The sequence below is a fragment of the Homalodisca vitripennis genome, chromosome 4, assembly GCF_021130785.1.
Source record: "Homalodisca vitripennis isolate AUS2020 chromosome 4, UT_GWSS_2.1, whole genome shotgun sequence".
Lineage (NCBI taxonomy): Eukaryota > Metazoa > Arthropoda > Insecta > Hemiptera > Cicadellidae > Homalodisca > Homalodisca vitripennis.
This window is the reverse complement of record NC_060210.1, coordinates 122,299,125-122,321,323: the sequence shown is the minus strand read 5'-3', so window position 1 is coordinate 122,321,323 and position 22,199 is coordinate 122,299,125. Positions and strand designations below refer to the sequence as shown.

The 22,199-nt window shown below is 33.7% G+C and overlaps 2 protein-coding genes across 9 annotated transcripts in view; one reads left to right on the top strand and one right to left on the bottom strand.

Moving 5' to 3' along the window:
* LOC124360069 (dystrophin, isoforms A/C/F/G/H-like) overlaps positions 1 to 22,199 on the top strand; it is a 1,186,422-nt gene that overhangs the window by 173,216 nt on the left and 991,007 nt on the right. The gene's annotated exons all lie outside the window — the stretch shown is intronic.
* Positions 1,012 to 18,371, bottom strand: LOC124360072 (facilitated trehalose transporter Tret1-like). Of its 2 annotated transcripts, none has more exons than XM_046813345.1 (2): positions 18,152 to 18,371; positions 1,012 to 2,856 (listed from the first exon to the last, which is right to left on the bottom strand). In XM_046813345.1, exons 1-2 carry the CDS (start codon positions 18,246 to 18,248, stop codon positions 1,517 to 1,519), a joined length of 1,437 nt encoding a protein of 478 aa, XP_046669301.1. In that variant the 5' UTR covers positions 18,249 to 18,371; the 3' UTR covers positions 1,012 to 1,516. The 2 variants fall into 2 exon arrangements, with proteins under 2 accessions (XP_046669301.1, XP_046669302.1); XM_046813346.1 differs by lacking the exon at positions 18,152 to 18,371 and adding an exon at positions 4,051 to 4,110.

The window sequence follows — 22,199 nt, the reverse complement described above, 5'->3', positions numbered from 1 at the left end:
CCAGATAAAATAATAATAATTCAAGAGTTATAAACATGTATAATAAAGGTATATGAATTTTTGATAGAGCATCCTGTTTAATCTTCTGAATTATAAATATTATAAATAATTGTGCATGAATGTAAGTTTCAAATCACTCAAGGTAATCATTTATCTGTTTTTTATTAAAAAAAAAATTTTTTTATATAAAAACCTGTTGTGACTAGTTCACCTATAGCCAAAGCAGAGGGTGAATTAAAAATATATTGAAATGAAAGTTGTGTAGACAAAAGGAACCTGAGTGCTGGCTCAGCAGATAAATGAACTGATAGTATCTATGGTATTAAACTAAAAAATTAACTAATGAACCAACCCAGCGCAAACTTTTTTAAAATTGATGAGGATTTTATTTTTAGTCTTTTTAGGCATTGAAAAATATCTCTGAACTATGTGGTCTTCAGAGGCTCATTAAGCCTAACAATGGACAATTCTTTATACAAAATTAATTTCTGTCTGTCTGTTTAATACACTATGAACAAACTGACCTATAGACATACAATTTTGAACTAAACTACATTTCTATATAAGCAACATCGAATCTGATAGTGATGCATCTCACTCCATGCGATTTGGTTGAGCATTAGCATTACATTGGTTTTATGGGTAACCTTGATGTCAAGTAGAAAATGGCGGAATAAATAAATTTGTAAACAAACTGAAAGCAATTATGCAGCATTTTAATATGTCACATAGAAAAAAGTGTGTAGTGAATTGAGCCGACTTGAAATTCTGCCTGTAACCTCAGTAAAATTTGTTTATTGTCATGTGGTGTGAAGTACTCTTTGCTATCTCGTGCTTTATTGTCTAATATTTACGATGCTTTCCATGATTATTATGCATAGATCATTAGTATATTGTAAGGTCATTGTATATACAAGTCTTATACAATTGATGAGGCAATCTTTAACACTGAAAAACTTTTCTTCGTGTTACCGTATTTCTTCAGAGTAGAAAAGGATGAAGAGAAACAGCTTTTGTCAGTGCTTGTTCTTTATATCAGTCTATAACTATACACTTTTATCAATAACAGTCTTTATTTCTACAGTAATCTCTAACTAAACATAGCAAGTTTGACTTACAGTCAACTATTCATAATATCTTAAAAACTAATTACAGTCTTGTATAAAAATTATTTTAAAATTTAAAAATTAATCTTTGGGGGTGACTTTATAAATTATAGTGGTCAAGGACAAGTAGTTTACCCCAAGAAACAAAATACTACTGTTCTATGGAAATTATTAATTCTTACTCTTAAACTAATAAGTTTCAAACATTTTTGATGTATTCAATTACTTATATAAATTTTGTTACTATTAATGTATTTGTTTAAATAATAAGATATTTTAGAGTCTTTGTGGAACTTTATTTCAATAAATATAGTAGATCAGTGATTAAATATGGCATTGAATATGTATAAAATGATTTTTTTAACATAAGAATACAGTTCACAAATATAGTACAACAATTAAAACAACTTTCATGTCATCATAAGATTGTCTCGTCTATGTTCTAATTTGTTTTGAATTTCTGCGAATGTTTTACCCTTTGTCTCAAAAACAACAAATGTGGTGAATATCACAGAAGAGATGCTACACAAAGTAAAAAAACCGAACATATAATACACACCAAAGTTATCTTTAACAAGTAAGTAGAATTTATTTATTGCAAATGAAGCAACTGCAAAAAATATTGCTGCAATGGCAGAAGCATAGCTTTTTATATTTGTGGGAAACAGTTCTCCAACGAATGTGGAAGGAATGACACCGATACCGATTGAATAAGCGATACCATAAGCTACAAAGCAGGCATAGGGAACCCAGTTGAAGTTTTCCGTGTTGTTCTCTGGTCCAGCAGCCATGTAGAATATGGTGGAAATGCCGGTGAGTATTGCACACGAGCTGCAGGAGATGATGAGTAAAGGCTTGCGCCCAACACGATCTACAAGTGGAGTACCGATAAAGTTACCGACAACCATCATCACACCGAAGATGATCATGTAAATGTCAGCTGGAAAGTATCCCCCTGTCTTGGGAAGAGTGACAACAGTGTATGCCAGCATGGGTGAGATGCCGCCGAACCTCTGGAATGCAGACAAAAACATGACAATTGCCATGGCCTTCCGATGGCCGGGAGTAGACAATAAATCCGCAAAACTCCCCTTTTCTTCCATGTCCTTCTGGACTGTTCTGGACATTAAATCCAGCTCTTTCACCAAAACCTCATCATCCACTTTTGCACTCCGAAACCAAGCCAGGGATTTCCTCGCCTCTTTGTGACGTTCTTTCATCAGTAAATAATATGGAGATTCTGGTAACATGAAAAAAGTCAGGAAGAATACTATGGGGACCACTCCGGATATGTAGTTCAACATGTCGTACGACACGAACGGACCGATGATGTATTCAAACATGATGCCGGAGTAGAGTAGCCCGGTGAAGATCGTGCTGATGGCACCTCGAACTTTCACACCCGCTATCTCGCCCAGGTACATGGGCACCACAGTGAAAGCCACGCCCTTGCCGAGTCCAGCACCGATGCGCGCCACGTACAGGTAGTAAGCGTTGTTACCGAAGATAGCGAGGCTCCAAGTACCCAGGTAGAGGAAGGCAGTCATCAATAGAGTCAGCTTGCGACCCATGCAGTCGGACATGTATCCTGAGGGTATTGGACTGAGGGTGTTGCCAAAGTCCATGAGGGCCACGATCCATGAGATGTCGTCGTTCGTAATATTGAAGTGAACGTCTCCTTCGAAGAACATCTTGACGGCTGGGGAGGGCCATCCTAGCCAGCATCCGGCAATGAACACTGACAAAGCAGCTGAAACAAACAATAAACCTGTCAGTTCAATCTGGATAGAAAACTTCATAATGTATTATCTTAAACACAAATCATAATTAATTATTAATTATGACTCAGTATTTCACTTTCAGCTTAAATTGCTAATTTTAAAAAGTTTAGTGATTTTCTCTCAAATAGCTTTATGCTATAGTGATAATACATTCACTTCATGTGAAACAGTTTGCTTATAACAAAATAAACAATAAGAAATAAATAAATAAAAACTTATGGGCGTTAAACCTGACTCAGGCTACTCTTTTTGTGCCAACAATTTAGAGTAATACTAGGAGAATAAGATTATATTGTTTCATGTGTCTAGAATTAATAATTTTTCAATACATAGTATTTGTTTAACATAAAAATTAAAAAAAAGAAGTTCTGAAATTAGTTTTTTTTGTATATTTAAAGGAAATAGTTTGAGGTTTAACAACACCAAATTTAATGTATAATTCAGAAAGCAAGGATACATAAATAGAAGATGTATAAAAATAATCTAGTCAAAGTATTTACAGAAATGTAGATTTTTATACTTGGTGAAAAATAATCAAACTGTAATAAATATGTCATAACCAAGTACAATGTAACATGATTCTTTTAAAAGTAATTATTTGAAATGATAACAGGATTTCGGACATGTCCGGCATGTCTGAAATCCTGTTATCTTTTCAAACCTCCCATCATCAACTATCTTAAATTTTTTTTAATTGCATTATAGACATTGCTTAGTACAATAACAGTAACAATATCTCAAGTGTATATCCTTAAAAGGTTTTTTACATGAAAGTGGTAAAGAGTTTTGAAGTGATAACTAGTCAATATTTTTGCTACTTTTTTAAGTTGCACATTTTGTATTCTCATAAAAATTATACATTAAAATGGGTATATGAGATATGATAAAGTCACCGCAGTCCTTACCCTAATTCAGATGAAAATATTTTAAAATTAGTCGATTTGGTTTACTGTGAATGAGAATTGCCTTAATCTTTGAAAGAACTAAATTAATCACATGTGGTAGATTTTGTTTTATTCAATATACATTATTATCCATGGGTTAAGGTATTATTTCTGAACAACTTTTGCCTCCCAATTTCTTAAGTAATATCAGTGTCAGTATAAAAGACAAATGTAACTAGTAAAATACTTAATTGTTTTTATATTTTCTCTATGACATACCTGAAGAAGAAACCAGAGTTTGTTTTAACAGTGCTAAACTAGAGGCTCTCATTATGGTTGTGTGGTTAAACCTGTATTTATCTTATCTAGGTTATTTAGCTGCCTAGAGGAGTCTAATTGTGTGGTTGTAAAATAATCTTTTAATTTCTGTTGATTACAATGAGTCATAATAGTTTTGCATGAAATAAAAAAATATTTTATTTTTAATTGGAAAAAGTATTTCAAATAAATTATTTATTTTCTTGCCACAAGTATTTGGTCTAGAGTAAAACAACATTTATTCAACTTAGGCATGTTATTCTTTATTTACAGTTTTCTTTTTATTATTGAGCGATTTCAATGGAGGTTTGAGTTTACTAAAGAAATCTATCAATCATTATGATAAGTTTATAACACCAGCAATCAAAAAAGTTCATTGGATTTACACAGAAAATCCATGCCTATTTATTTGGAATGTATTTACATTAACATACATTACACAGTTTACTAGTATATAGACATCTAATATGTTCTACTCTTGTGTATATATTTTTATTTTATGAGCTGTATACCAGTGTACCACCGGATGGGTATATAATATGTATAACATGTGCAAGTCACTTGCTGTCTGTTACAACAATACTATTTAGAGATTATTTTGAAGTTTAGTAAATGTGTTGTTAGAAGTGTTTTCATACGAGAATTATATGTAAAACGTATTTTGTAAACGTTGAATGACATTAATAATTACTGTTGCAACGTATTTTAGCTATGACTTATCGGATTTACCACTAGGCCTATGAGGCCCTAACTCTTCATGTCATATTTTAATTTGATCTTGAAAGTTTTATCAAGAGATATCTGACATTGAAAATTCGATGGTCTCCGTAGATAAAGTGTGAGAGCATTCAACTACTTTTAACCGACCTTTTATTCTATAGTGTTTATTTTAAGTTAACTGAATAGTCAGTTATTACAAGTAAATTACATACTTAAATAATAATTTAAAATTCAGAATAACATAGAAAAGAGGGGGCCACACAGAAAATTGGCCCTAGGGCCTCAAGGTCTGTAACTACGACCACTGGGTCCACCCTGTATATTAGTTGAAGGAACACATGGCTAGTCTGATTTAGTGTAGTGAATGTTCAACACATTTGCACATTCGAGTTCTAATTAGCGACCAGACACATAGCTCGGAGTCAGACCATATCTTGAGGCCTTGGTGTTCCACATGTACCAATAGTTTGTTGTAATTCTGTTCATAACAATCATATCAACGTATTTAAAATATTCAAAGATTTAGTAATGTATTCAAAGAAATCAAAGGTTCCGTAATGTATTCAAAAAAATCAAAGGTTCAGTACTGAAAAAGTTAAGATCTATCTATATCAGAAAGGTAGTTAAGAAATTAAAAACAAGGATTCAAAATAAATTAAATGAGTAAAACATTGTTTTAGTTGATGACCAATACAAAAATTTGCTGATCATCTGTGTGTATCATAATTATTTAAGACTTTTTTTTAATTATTGAGGAAAATTAGGAAAATGTACTTAATATTCTGTATTAATGGTTGTCTCAGTTGGTGGAAAATAATTTAGTTAGACCTTGTTCATTCAAAATATACTTAAATATCACACTGCTATGAACAACCTTTATTGTGTTCTTGGTGTTTTTTAGTATTTTGTTGGTAATTTAAACATCATGATAATCCCAGTGCGTTGAGCAATCAATTGGAAGGATCAGAGCCACTTGTAATAATACTTAAGTAAAGTATACAGTTGGCAACATATGCTTTAATTATTGTCTTATTAGTTGAATTTTATTAACAAACAGTAATAAGTTTTAGTTAAATCAAAGTCAAAATGAAAAGATGGATCATTTTTAAAGTTAATTGATTTAAATTCAGTATTGTTTTTTGCATTCCAAACCACGAGAAACATTATAGTCTAGCCTGGTGCACAATGTGTAAATAAAAGACCAAACTCTTTTTACTCTGGGTTATTTTAATTCTATGGTAACCACCAAGCCAATCTAGGAGATGTATATGTTATAAATTAATGTTATACGGAAAGTGTTGTGTACTGCAGTAAATATCAACAGAATGTAGAATGAGAACATTATGTTTTAACAAAGTGATCATACACCATATCTGGAGAGTTCTTCCAGGATGGGTTGGATTTTTTGGCAATCACAAAGAAAATGCAGTTTCAGATTGTTATACAAATCTAAACAAAGTTTTATCTTTAAATTGTTCAAACTAATACTCTTTTTAACTAGTATTTGATTATTGGAAATTTATAACACCAGTTTATTTCCTCTGTAAGATAATTCATTATTATGGTGCCCATATCAACTTTTAAAATGAATTTGAAACTCATTTGTAACTAAATTTTGATTTTATAATTGTATTTGGGTTAGGAGCAACAATTTCAATTCCTCTTTGGTGTTTCCATTATTGTACAGCCTGCTTAATGGTTCCTGAGCCACAAGTGAGATGCCATATGGTCCCAGCTATCTGTCTATCACCTCAGTTTGTTACTCTCCTAACCTTGAACATGCTCTCTCCACCTCCACCTCCCCTTACTTCTCTTGGTGAGATGCCATATAGACCTAGCTATCCATCACTTCATTTTACTATTCTCCTGACCTTGAACATGCTCTCTCTCTCTCCACCTCCTCTTACTTCTCTTGCTCTTTCTTTAGCCCATTTCACTGCTTCAGGCATGTTCAGTCTCAAATTCTTAACTGCAGACATCCTTGTATATACTGAAATTAGGCTGCTAAATCATGTAACACATTGTATCTTTTTCAGTTATGATTAAATTTTTAGGATGTGGTTTGGTTATAATATTTCCTGTTAGTGATTTCTAAGCAGAAAATGAGGAATGAACTAGAAAATGTAAGATTAGCCACCTGGTGTCATTTCATAATAAAATCCAAGTCCAGTTTTTTATGCAATTGGGAGTTTAGTCAAGAGAGAGTACATCATATAAAATCTTGATGCTCTCGTAGGAGGAATTTGGGATTTTGGATTGTCCAATTTCAACAAGGAAGATTTTTGTTGGAAGCTTTACAAATCCTGTTTGTCTAAAAGCCACTTTGAGTGTCCCACCTATTTCAATGTTCCATTACTATGAGAAACCTCTAATTGCAGTAAGTCCTAAAAGGACCTATGCACTTCTTCCTGAGTTACAAGATATTCAGGATGTGTAAGGTTGAGGAAGGGCTGCAACCTGTTCCCATGAGGACTCAGGCAAAATCTGTCATGTCTCCTTGGAATAGGGGAGGCTAGCTCTGTTGCATCCTCTTCCAGTCAAAGTGGACATGGGAAGCAATATTCCCTTTTTTTAGGGTTTAAACTCTTTAATATTATGGGAACCTTACCAACTCACAGCAAACATCCACCACAAGTCATCTTCCACAGCAAACTAGACCTAATGACCAGCCCTTTTTACTCCATTATATCGACTTTTGTGTTGATGTGCCCCTCCTGGACATGAATTGGGTTACCCAAAATTAACTGACACTGGTTTGTTCTGTGTATAGGTTCTATTGGCAGGTTTATACCAGCCAGAAGTGAACCCTCCGTATTTTTTATTAAGGTCAAGTTGGTCATTGAGCTCTTCAAAATCCTAATTTAGTTATTCAATTGTTAAACAGTTCCGTAAAATTAGTACTGTATAAAGTTTCATTTAAGAATTTAACTTGTGTTAATTAAACATGATGTTGGACAAATTAAAATTAAATGCCATATTTTAATCTAAATTCAAAGTGTTTGGATTAACAGAGGAAGTGTATCCTTTTCCTTTATATTATGAATTATGTAATGAAATGTATTATTGACATTAAATTATCAACTAAAACTGGTGGTTTACTGGGATAACTACTAAACTTTGCTTTTGTGTTAACTCCAGAGACACCTTTTAGGGCATTTATAATATAATATAATATTATCAGTATATTAATTTTTTATTGCACATTTAAGTAGTTTTTTATTTTACTTGAGCATAAAAACGAATAAATACTATTTGTGATTTATCCATAACTATTAGTAAATATATATTTTATACTAAATAATTGGTCATTTTTTTACTATTATATCATAAAGTCGTATTATTTATTAGTAATTATAAATTGTCTCGGAATTTGAAGACAATTTTTTGGATCTCAGATCAAAGTTAGCACAAGTCTAAGTACTCTTAATAAGTAGGTAGGAAATGTGTAGTGTTGGTTTGTAGTATTGGTTTTTGCTTGGTGAACAAATGGCTTTGCTTAGAGCAAGATAAACAAACACATTAAACATGTTAGGTCATAGCGTACACATATTTAACATAGTTAAAAGCACACACGTTTATTTCATTGAATTAAGATAAATAGATCTTTTTCAGAAGTGTTTTTGTTTCACAAATTCATGTAACATAACAAGATTTTAAAAGTGGAAATTTATGAAAGTGGGTTGGCTACCACATAGCAGCCGTCGAATCAGGTATACCATGTGCGCTCATTTAAAATAATTGCAAAAGTCGCCATTCCTGATTCGGAAGCGACCACGTGATTTGCCGTCTGGCCAAATTTCACCAGAAATTACACTTGTATCATAAAGCTTAATGTGAAAAGCGTCTTGCAAACATACGAAAATTACTATTACAGTTTCTATGGTGAATTTTGAAATAGGGTCCTATACAGAATATGCTAATTAGTGAATTTAATATTTTATCACACTATTCTAGAACTCCTTTTCTGTGTAACACGAGTGCGGTATGAACACAAGTAGCAGGGCACGCTGGATGTTCCGCCCGCCCACACCATTGTCAACATTTCACTTAGCCATTACACTCTAATGAGGTAGTTTGTTGCTAAAATAGCGCAACATTTGACTACCGCCGAAGATTCGGTTTGTACAATCGTGGAAATAAGGACTTGTGTCCGACGCAATTATCGATAGTCGCTGGAACGGTAATAAGAGGTGTAATAATCGGTAATTATCCGACAAGTGTTTGCGAATTAGTTTGTTTTTGCAATTCGAAATAGAATTTAAAAAATGCAAGGTTATGAAGAAATAACAATGTCTGTGATTACGGTTGAGCAGGAAGTTCAGGCGCTAAAGGTTACAGATAACCACTTTATCTGGCCAAAGATTAAATTTCGTTATAATTAACAAACAATCATAACAAACTTCCAAGTCCGAAACTTCAATTTGGATACCCTCATTTGTTGGAGATATTGAGACACGATTAAATTACATTGTTTGAAAAACTTTACAGTACCGGTACATTATATTTCTTCATTATGTTCAATATAAAAACTCTTGCAGTAAGGTTTTATGGATTAATTCATTAGGCATTATTTATTATTATATGCTATATTATATACACAGTTTTGTTTATCTTATTTCCATACAATGTTTAATTACTATTTATTGCTAACTGTGTACAAATATTTATTACAATGCTATATTGTATAATATTTTGCAAGTTTGTTAAATCCAAATAGCTCTTAAACAATGGGCCCCAATTCCATATTTTATATTACGTAATAATTATAAACATTTTCCAATATTTTAAATACTGTACATTTATGCTAAAAACTTTTTACATTTAACGAGGATACAAATTTGTGTAAAATACTTTTTCTTCAGCATTGAAAATGCCATTTATTCTTTACAAACATTTTGAACATTCAAAATCCGTTGTTGCATTCATTGGCATTTTTTCTTTTTTAATATATATAATAAAGGAATATAATATAAAGAATATATAAAAATCCTTATCCACGTTCCGGTGGAGGATTCCTTGACCTACTTTTTGGACTTCCTAGCTCTCTAGTGGGACAGCCCCCTCTGAAATGGTAGTCTATCTACTCAGTTGATCAGTGAAGTAACTAGGACTTTGTTTTGAGGGGGGAGGAGGGTGAATGTGATTCAAGAGCACACCGGGGTTGTAATATAAATCTCAATAAATTATGACTTAATTCAAAGTGAAATATTTAAATTTTGTATTCCAAACCAGTTGGATTGCTGTTGCACGTAAATTTTAAAAATATTTTTATGATTTGTGGGCAGTTATATTTCCCTAAACACCCCTCCCCCCCGAGTTACGCTCCTGCGTCTGGTTGTACTTTGTTAGCATATAAATCGAAGAGAAATAATTTGTGATCTTACAAATCCACTTTTGCTCACTAAACCAATAACAATTAACATTAAGCACGACATTATGCGACAATAATCGCTCGATTTAGATGTAATCATTTCACATCCGTTCTTGAATTCAAATCTTAATTATGTACAAGAGTTTTTAAAATTATTCAACTTTTTCTATACATTCAAATTCAATAAGCACGCCAACCTTCATAGTCACATCTTAAGAGGATAGAAGTAGGTACAGACAGTGATCACCATCACAGTACTTAGAGAAACATTACAGGTCGCGAGTTTACCCTAGCTAGCAGATGCTCTCGCAAAGAATGCTGCCTAAAAATAGCGCATCAAACTACAAATAGAAATATACGGCGTCAATACATATCGGCTCCGTATACACGAACTTCCCAGATATACAGGCACGTGTATTCTCGCACAAACAAATAAACAGCGATTGTTTTTTCTAAGTTCATGAGAGCTAGCAAGCAATTGCACGGTTCCACTACATCTATTTCTGAGTTTTAAAATTTACATCTTTTTAATAATCTTTTTATACGAGTTATAAAAAAGGTTTTCGTAAAAAAAGTTATAACAATCCTTATTTTTAGTTTGAAAACGCGTAGTAAATATTTTTAAACAGTGAGAATGTTTTAGGTTGATCGTAAACTTGGTATCTCTTAATGAAAAAGGTTAATCAATTAATGATTTGATATTTAACCAATCTAATGCAATATTTCCTTTCGCTAAGGATCCGATATATCTGTTCTTCCGTGAGATTCGTAACTCTTCATAGAGAGGACCTACATAGGTACATAGGTTCAGGTCTTAGTCCAAGGAAGAATGCTAATAATTTCTTGTCAGTGGTTAAATTTTAAGATAAAAATAAACATTCTGACATTTGTACGTCGGTCTTATGCGGAACTATGAGGGTAACGTGACAACATGTAAAATAAACAAATCGAGTACTATCGTATGACATGTTTTAGTAAGTTCCAAAAATAATTTCATAAGATTAATTTTTTGGATTGGATGGTAAAATTATCGTCTTGTCCTTCGATACTTCGTTTTTTATCGGTTTAGAATTTCGTTCCATTTTAATTGGGTTTACAAAAATTCACATACTTCAAGCCAGTGTGCTATCTGCTGGACAGCTGCATTTATGAACTAGATAATGTTAATTTACTGCAGCTGAAGTACTTGCTGAGCACGTCACATCTTGTCTGGTTATCTGTCTCGTATATCAGCAGACTCGGAAGCTCTTATCTTTGTTTTATCAACCAGCCAGGTTGCGCCTTGAAGACGCGTTGAGTCATCGTGTTTGGCGATCCTAACCTTGAAGAGGAAGTCGCCAAGGAATGCCACGTTGTATACGTTGTGTTATGTCCGGAGCAGATAAAATATCGGTTTTGTCTCTGAACTGGTCGGTAATCAAATGATAAATAGTCGTAAATGTCAACAATGTTTGACAGATAATTTGACTGTAAATATACATTGCTGTTATCGGCTTGGACGTGTTTTTCTGTCGATTCTGGAACTTGTTCTTTATCTGAAAACTTCGTTGAATAGAAGAGATTATATTATTTCTCGCTATTTATATAACACGTAGGCACTAAACAAATATTTGGTAATCGGACCTCGCCTCACTGGTAAATCATTCTGTTAAAGACGAGGTGATTGGACTAAAACCGCTTAGAGTTTAAAACCTTGTGAATTAATATCTGAAACATCTGTAGATTTTGGGAAAAAACGTGTCAGTACCTTATGAGAATTAAATCTTTGGACTAGACGTTGACGCTGAGTATTTTTATCGGTGTATGTAAGCTACGTTCATCAAAACAACACAAGAGACGCTATACTGACGGCCATCTTGATTTTATACCTATAATAAGAGCAATAATACTAATTTTAGCCCTTTTTTTGGTCGCAGAGTTATCGGATCTCAATATATAACTTGCATCCAATCGCTTTACTACAGTTTTTCTTCGGTAATTTGATTGATTATTCTTTCGTATAAGTATTGAAGAAGTATACTCCATGAAAACAAAAAACTAAAAAGCGTTTTTATGTGTATTAATCACATCTTTATACGAGATCTGTGATTCTACAGTCTGTACAAAGTAACCTTCTCCTGACTCCCCGCCTTTGTGGGTCAGCCCCTGCCATCCATAGGAACTCTGTGACACATGGTGTTTTCCTAATTAGTCATCTTTTAGATTCTCCACTAGCTAACTGTTTTACCCTGATAATAATTTCCGAAGTGTTATCAAATATTTGAGAAATACATAGAAAATAGAGTAACGAAACTAAACAAGGGGAAATTTGATAAAAAACCAACAATATAGAGGGAGTCTGTCTAAAGCTAAAGTTGGTTTTCTTTAACAATATGACAAAGAAATTACATTATATAAAAAAAATGAAATTTAAATAATAGTTTATTACTCACATGGTTTTCAAGTAACGTGTACCATAAAGAAATAACGATAAATAATATTGTATGATGAATAATGAGGTTTCTCATTGCTCTTATGGGGTGAAACTCAAGGTCGCCTCTTTACAATCAGCTCAAAAACTACTCCGAATCTACTATGCATTTTAAGGAGTTACATAAACTCAAAAGATAGTACGGGCCTAAAACTCAAGATATGATCTCGAAAGAGTAGTACTCTTTTATCAAGATATTACAGACTGAATCGATGACTAGAAAAATGACGTAATAAACTCACAGGGAAATAACGTTAATTTATTGTTGCGTAGCCCATCGAAAACAAGTGACAGGAAGTGGCGATCGCATATCGGAGAGGCCGTGACCGTGATCGGCTGACGGAGCACAGCTGGTGTCAACACTTCTGCCCGGCCAATAGAAGGGTTAAGTGAATGAACTGGATGGACCGAGGCTCCGTGGACCTCCCGTCGTCGCCTTCAGGAATGCGGGCTGTTCTCGCAACTAGCCGGCCTTGCTTTTCGTCTGTAGGGCCTAGGCATCTTGGTCGGTAGTAAAACGGGACACAGACTTGCACTTGAGCGAATGCGCTGTCTTTGAATACTCAATTTCAGTCACGCACCATACGTGCAGTTTTTATTCCATATCAAAGTACTCGTTTTGTATGTTTACTGCGCGTTTATAGTTATAGATGGTTATTCAATTGAAGAATTCTTGAGCAATTAATTGGACAAATTTTAAACCAATTGGATACTAAAACAACGTTTTTCCAATATAATTTTTTCAGGATGCGACCTTTTAAAACCAAAGATTTCATTTGTAGAGTCGTCTGACGATGAAACCTCTGGTTTCGAAAGGTTTCATCGTCACACGACTCTACAAACGAAACCTTTGGTTTCGAAAGCCCTCGTCTTAAGAATAAAATGTATTAGAAAAGTGCTGTTTTAATATCTACTTGATTATTAGGCTAGATGCCAACTAAAATTTTGATTTCGCGGATGTTGGTTACTTCAAGATTTTATAATTCAATGGAGTAAAAGTTGAATAGGAAATGAAAAACGGACTTGCGTTATTTTTCCAGTTTTTTTGAAATATCAAAATACATTAATTACTGTAGAATAAAATTAAAACCCACAGAATTGAAAAGTTGTGTAAGGGTATCTCTCACTCCTAGACCGATCTTCCGAAATTGAGAGACTTAAAACATGGACGTAGCCACCGAGGGGTCCAAGGGGTCAGGACCCCCTAAATTTTAATTTAATTTATTAAATTTAATTATTATTATTTAAATAATTCAGTATTACTGATATGTACTGCTGAAAGATCGGACAATCTCAACAAAGAAACGGACTAAGAACTTTTTAATGAACAAAGTGGGGCCTAACTCTCTGTCCACTACGAGAAAATATCAATTGTTTGGACACCCCCCCCCCAAATCTTTTCCTGGCTAAATTCTTTACTTAAAATTGAGGTCTTATGATTGCAACAAATCTCGATCACTTCATTGTTTTCACGTGCTATTTCACGTTACACACAAACATTTTGCAATGCAGTTCTCAAGCAAATGTAGATGTATTCTTTTGTGATATCGACAAATCTAATTAGCGGGTCGTGTACTGAAACGTAAGGGAAACGAAAGTGTTTCGGAAACGGAAGTCGTGGCTGGAACTGTAGATTTAGTGACTAGTACGACGAGAAGTGTTCAGTTGAAGCGATAATAATTTAATGATAACAGCAACATCCCGATAACAGTAATCATTCTTACTTGGAAAATCTACCCTGTAAGATTACAGTGGATGATAAACTAATCTGTTTCACTGGAACGAGTGATTGTATTACAGTAACCATCCATGTAAAACGGGTGCATAGCAATAGCAAGCTCGTATATCGTTGTACTGAGTGGACACACACTATTGTGTGTGTACTCATGTGTGGCACACTCAGCAAGTGTGGAGGTGTCAGGTGTGTGGGTGTGTGTGTGTGGCCTTGTCACGCCAATGGTGTACAATATCTCACGTCACCGATGCCACATTTCAAACCAATCGTTGTATCTCTCTCAAGGGCCAATTTATATTGTGACAATTTGTCACACGCTCACTAATAAGTGGGGGATGAAATTAATAACCAATGCAACCCTGGGAATCTAAGATAAAGCTTCAATTTGACAAAGGAACTACACAAAAGTGCATTATTTTCTTGTATCAATTTTGGTTGTTTTGGTTTGACTTGTAGCCTAACATGGATCTCTTTAGTTGCGCAACTCCAGTGATCGGTTCTGAGACATTTATAAAGTTATGAAATGAAGACATAATATTAAGGATACAAATAGTGAAATGTTATTTATAGTAGAATAATCAATTAAAAAATATGTAAACACAACCAAGCACAAGTGAAATACACCTTGTGTGCCAATTATTCCGGTATGATATGTCAGCACATAGTTCTTTAAAAATAGAGTACGTCTGGCTTCTTGGCTGATAAATGCGTAACATACAGCTTAGATCTCAGTTAGATGGTACACTAGTTTCTGATAGGACTATGTTATGTAAGAACTGACAAAATCGTTATGTGTAAGTGTGAAAATTATGAACCTATTTTGTCTACTTTTTTGTAAAGCTGATCATCACTTTATTGGGTAAAAAAAAAAAAAAAAAAAAATTGTAATTGCAGGTTTTACGCATTCACATATCTTTAGATTTTCTTTGGACCATCTCAAAGCATTTGAAATTAATCAAAACCAATATTTAAGCACACGTTACTTTCTCTGTAAAGTAAACAATGGAAAATACTATGATATAACTAATTTTTTCAGAAGCTTATCTATATTTAACTATCTGTTAACGGTTTAATAATTCTTAAGGGCGAACATCGCGTTTTTCAGAGCAAAACAACAGCAACCTTTTAATATCAACCGACACCTATGAATATTAATGGGGCCTCATCCTACTCTTGTGCTTCCATCGCGTTGTGGTTTTAATCAACCGGAGTTTGCCCGTTCATATGTTTGGTGTTTGTTTAAGATCTGTCAATGTTTGACGTGTTCAGACTGTACCGCGCATTTAGACAACCACTTGTGGCATTTTGAAAGAATTGATTTAGTCGCAGGCAATGGCTCTTCTCCCTGTATGTAGTATTACCCTACTTAAATAATTATATACCAGTATTCAGTCCAGATACTGTGTCAAAGTGGACTGAATGTGTTTCACATACCAACTGGTAACCAATAAGAGATAACATAGCAAAACCAGTCATTCCAGGTATTCCCAGGACACCTTACTGGACTTCGGCCAGACAAACCAAAACCCTAATAAATGCTATGTTAATCATGATTGTCGATTCTTGTAATAACTTGTTTTATGACTTGGTGTCGTAAGTTCTTGAAATAGCTAGTGATTGAATGTTTTATCTGCCTTACAATAACTTTTAATCTAACTGTGGAGGTTTTTATAAAACAATTTAAACTTTAATGACCCGCCAAATTTTATAGAGTAACATTAGAGACTTCTAGTTTGTGCCATTCTTCTTTTTGTAATATCTTTAAAATTAGGTGTCACTTGGTAGGGGTTCCTTTTTTAAAATGTTGTCTTAACCCCAAAGTACTCATTTTAGAGGGGGGGGGGGTAGAGTAAAACATTTTCATACATAAAAACTCCTCAGTTGGTCATATAAACATTCCCCAAAGTAAATCACTCCATCTATATTCATAAGAAAGTTAATAGGGGGGGGGGACTTTTAAGACATCCGGTATATCTAAAATTTGTCCGAATAATGCAAAGCGTGTATGCTTAATCCCTACTGCAGTACACAATTCTCGTTGCATTGTAATATTTACAATTAGCCCACTTATTAATAAGCGACCAGAGATTATAACTGTTATTAACTTCTCTCCTTTCTTTTAACACAAAACCAAATAAATACCATTTAATAAACATAAGATATCTTCATAGGTACTATGTAAAGTAATCTACCTAACAAAACCATTTATGCCATTAGCCTGTTATTGCAACAATTTTTAGATTTGGCATAGCCTTTATTTTGTCAGCTGCAAAGCACTTGGTGATAAATCATCTTTGCCAGCATATCTGCCTCACCGGCCTCGCGGTGTCATTGAAAACACCGGCTCAGCCGGTAACCTACTTTCACCGGCCAAAATGTGAAGTTTGGAACTCCACACCCTTTACCTGCAACTCTAATTAGTCCGTTTTAAAACGACGCATTCGGGTTACGTTTGCTTCTCTTCTCCGCCATCCAAGTTGGGAATAGACTTCTTCACCTGAAATTTTCTTCCTCGATCTACATCCAGACTAGGGAGAATATTATATGACTTATACATTGTAACTTGTCCCTCTTACGTACACAATATACAAAATATGTAATACACAATAAGTCATATTTAACATTTGAATAGAATAAAATATAATATAATTATTATAATATTGGTTATAGCGTTCAACCCATGGTATTTTGGTATTTTGCTGGTATCAACTGCGTAACATTTTTAAGCACTCAATCTAATCGTTATTCAGTAGTAATTTTTAGTTTTATGATGTACACTTGGAATTTCATGGTCAAACATAAAAAAAAAAAAAAAAAAAAACATAAAACTGCTAATACTTGAAGAAGTGGTAAGTACATATACTCAATATTCAACAATATTCAATTTCGTTAAAACAAAACAAGTATTTGATTTCTAATAATGGTTTGGTATGCATTGAACATTGAAATTAGAGTCCTTTAATTTCAATTTGCAACTGGTATTGTACTATATGCTAACACTTAAGGCAAGGTTAACACTTTTTTAAAGTTGGATTGAAAATAAAGCTAATACAATCTGTAGGAAAACAAAAACCTTTGACTTTATGGTTCCTTCCAACTTGTGCTACTCCTTGTTGTACTACTGTTTTTGGGGAAAGACAGGGTTGGGGTAGAAATAAACATGAAACAATCGTAAAAAAATAATGTAAATACTAAATAAAATAATTGATATTTATGTTGGAATTGAATGAAATTAAACGTTTTGTATTGATAAAAAGTTTATAGGGTTCTCAACGAAAACATCGTATTAAAATCACGTTAAAATGTTGTTGATACATTTTTTTTTGTGGATCAACATTTTTAATGATAAATTCTTTGTTTGGAATAAATAAATAGCAAGGTTGCAGAAAGTAGATCAGGGTAGTTTTAATAAACTTGAGACAGAAGGTGCTGCCTCAGATCACAAAGTATTTTAGGTTCGTGCATGACATATCCATTTGCGCCAAATAAAAGAGCAATCATCTGAGAGATAAATGGTTCAAGGCTAATCTCGGATAGTTAACCGCAAAAATAACAACAGTTTCCCATGTGCTAACAGATCACCTGGTACTCTATTGGCATTTTGTGAAACCTTGTTTGTTTACAGTGTTGGCTACAAATTAGGTTAGTTGGTAAAACATTCGGAACTCTGACGTATCCGAAGTTTTTAAATGAACGTTCACACGGGTAGACCACAGGAAATAATGAGAGGTTCAAGGCTCGCTGAAGTCAAGGTGAAGGATATTACCTGAACAACCGGCAAGAGCCTGTTTGACGATGCCCAGTACTGAGGATGTATTCGAGATGCTACTGGTACTCCCCCGGTAGTAATCATCGTCCGACATTGTCTCGAGCACTGTTTTGTATCACTGTCGTTGCGTGCGTGTAACCGACCGTTTCTCTCCAACACACGTCACTTACTGTACACTGCATACAGTCCGGTCACACTGCGGAGTCTGCACCCTCCCCCTCCCCTCCCGCCACGCACGCCTCGCCCCGCCACGCCCCCGGCCTGACAGCTGTCACCTGCTCCATTCACTACAAGCACCACGTGACTTACGCACGCACAGTTGTGGCTGGGGGCTCGGCCCTGCTGCTTTCTCACGTCCAGGTTGAATAACCTCGTCCTTGCCCGTATTTTGCTTTTTTAGACTAAGAGCGGCCGGCGAAGCGGGTATATTGTTTAGGAGATTTCCAGACCTTGGGTCTTTTCTGTTTGGTCAGGGTATAGCATTACGGAATTACAATTATGAAGAGACTAGATATTGTTTGTTATTTCAATGGCATAATCCATTGCACATGATCAATTCTTCTATGCACAATATATAAATAACAGTTAAACAGGGAAACAATAAGAGCATGTAATAACACACTAAATAAATTCTGTAGAAATACACGATTAAGTTACTAGAGATAAATAATAACATAATTAGGAGTGTAATCAGAGATATATTTAGGGATCTTTTGCTTTAATATTTTCGCTGCGAACGGTTTCGTTTTGCTGGCAGTATCATAGAAAAGATAAACATAAACATTTCACATGAGCAACTATTAACATCCGACGCTATCCAGCCGCAGACCTAGTACTATAATTTACTGGAAATAGAGCAAAATTAGCAAATCCTGGTAGTAAATCTATACAGATATTATTCCCTGTGGTACGCATAGGTTTTGATTGTTTGATGACAGAAATGTTTTTATCATGAATCCTCTGCGGAAGTATCATAGAAAATTTTTAAATTGATTAAGTACTTTTGATTCAACATACTTATTCCCATTGTTACATGAAAGTTCAACGGTTGATGCAAGCTAAAATTAAATGGAGACAGTCACGGGCAATACAGTAGATGTTCGATTTTAAAACATCGAATTTGTTTAAGACTATTTTACTATTTTCACTGAAGCCAATAATCGCTTCGCCCTTCAATGTTTTGTAAACAATAACAGGAGCCAGTGGACCCTAGGACTCCTCCGACCAAGTTCCTAACGCAGTTGGCTATCGTTTATCGTTTTTTTGCAAGTGTCAACGAACGGTTGAGAATAAATGGTGTGATTGTTCTTACTTCCATTGTTTGTACTTATATTAAACAACTCTTGAAACCGAAGTGCTGACTGTGGAGGGCACAAAACTGAAAGACGTTTATTTTGGAAGCTAATATGTGCAGTTAAAGAAATTATTGAAGCATGTGTTGTAACAATGTATTATACTGCTAATGTTGTACTTGTATTTTAAAGCACCGCTTCTTTAGTTAACTTATCGATCTGTTGTAAACAGTTAGCGATATTTTATACCTAGTATATTCATACTTACTCGTGTGTATCGGCGAGTTGTTTCTATTGCATTCATACTTAATCGTGTATCGGTATTTTTTAATATATTCAGTAAACTCAAGCTTCTTATAGCAGACGGTTGTCGTACTCAAGCTTACAGAGAGATCTTGAGTTGTAATATGCTTGATTGATAAATAACATTAAAAATGAAAGTTCCAGGCAAAGTGACATTAGCCCTCGGGTTTGTATACTGTGTCATGAATTATTTCCTGATGACGTCACCAATTAATTATTCAGTAAATAAATAGCACATTGAAATCGTTCTTTAGTTTGAAAAGTAATTAATCAAAATTTAACCAATTTAGGCAAACCTGTCATAAAATAACTCGTCACAACTATTTGTTTTTTTTTTTTTTTTACTCTATCATATAGATTTTTACTCGATTGCAAAAATATTTTTGGGGTGAGTGTTGTATTAATAGTAAAAATAAAATGGAGTTAAAATACAATAAAATAAACTTAAAAACAATAAAAATACTTAAGTACCGGTTTCGCGGTTAATGTATTATTATATATATATATATATATATATATATATATATATATATATATATATATATACGGTTAAAAGTTAATGCTTGAGAGCTGTGGCGGGAAGGGTTGTATTTGTGGGTAAAAGTATTTCACAACTCATAAAGTCCTAATAAAAATACGAATTAATATTTAGATTGTAAATGATCAAAATCCTTGAAAAACAAAATCGGAGTTATAAATAAAATCAGGACTTTTTTGGGAAAATAAATTTTAGCATTGCAAACACAGCTGGGTTCAAAAATCGGGTGGTGACATATTAGAAAATTAATCTGAGTAAAAAATTACAAATGCAAATCCTGACCAACGTATAAAAGTAGACGTAACATTTTGCCGCGCAGGCTCATGTTGCTTCATACATTTGCAAATTTATAAATTAGTTTCTTTACTCAGCTCACAGCTAGTAATCGATAAATACTTCCAAACCATTTTTCGTTAAATTGTTCTGAATATTAACTAAAAAACAAGTTTTTTATTTCAAATTGACAATATTTTCATATAGCATTAACAATTTTTCTTATAATTGGTTGTCTATCGTACATTAGATGCTTAATACAATGATTCTAATTTACATCTCCTATGAATTCTATAAAATAAATTAACGATGTAAATTAAACCATCATATTGACCATGAACGTGTTCTGGAAATTTGATGAAATTTGGAGTGTAGGCTTATGAATGTCTCCATACAACTTTAAAATCCTTGAGTAAATACGTTTCAGTACAAATATTTTGTCTACGAAATAATTGTTCATAACTTTCTGCTGGAACACCAGAAAATGTTTGGTGTAGTACAAATATAGCAAATTTCATATTTGAAAGTGTTCTGTTTCTCTCTGTAAATTTTGGTGGTTATTGGAAGAGGAAGTTAAGATTCCACAAATTTTGTATAAGTACCAATATTGTTTGTCTTTAATAAAACAAGCAAAAAAGCACAAATCAGAAGTTATTATGGAATAATAAGATCCATTAAAGCCAAAGACTCTGTAGGTTTGAAGTAATCTGTAAAGTAGCCTGTCCATAGACGCAGGTTCTTATCATTAGCATGTGGTATGTGACGTATTATCACTGGCCACCATCTTGGTTTGCTGTAAACTTGCGGTATACCTCAGGAAACTGACATTGGAACACTGATGTTTTATTATGGTCAGTGACTGTCGATAGAATCTATCAGTTTTACATCCATATTTGTCAACCAGTCAAGTATAATAATTTCAAAAGAAATGTTGTCTCTATCTTAGAATGCATAAATTTTAAAGGGAGAGAAGATTTAAAAAGGTGTTATTGGACAGCACCATTATGTCAAGGAAGAGAATTACATCAATACAGAATGATGATATTATATCATATATTTTTATTCGTTAATAAATACACAAATAAATAGGGAGAATGATTCCTTTTCCTGGTTTTCATAACTCGTTTTGAGTTAGAAGAGATCTATAACTCATTAAACGTTATAATTAATCTAAGTTAGGTCTAGAGTAGTAGTAATAGTATAGAAGATCTATTACTTTGATTTCGTTTCTACACAGCTAAAAGAAACAAGAGACAAAAAACACTATCAATCCTTGTTTTTTGTAATCCAATTGACAGATGTTGAAAGCTGAAATATTTCTCTTTATGCCAAGTTTGTATGGATAAAGAATGTCATTGTTTTAAGTGAGTTACACGTGCACAATGTTGAAGACAAGTAACGGGACATCATTGTTTTATCTCCACCGATTGGACTGTTATATCATTTGCCTACCGTGTGTTCTAGGTTTAACTGTAATAAATGTCTCTTACATACCATTCAATTTGGAAAACAAGCCGTATTTTTAGAAGTACTCCCAGCAAACCTCTCAGCTTGGTTCTTTTGAAAGTATGAATTATACTAACAAGTAGGAAGGTAGGTTTTAAACTGTAATTGTGGGAGATGACGGCTTATATCGCTA

Excerpts from the sequence above, each read along its gene's own strand:
- LOC124360072 (XM_046813345.1), bottom strand. The coding sequence starts at position 18,248 with ATGTCGGACGATGATTACTACCGGGGGAGTACCAGTAGCATCTCGAAT. Across the intron at positions 2,857-18,151 it reads GGCTCTTGCCGGTTGTTCAG|CTGCTTTGTCAGTGTTCATT; the intron begins GTAATATCCTTC and ends TGTTTGTTTCAG.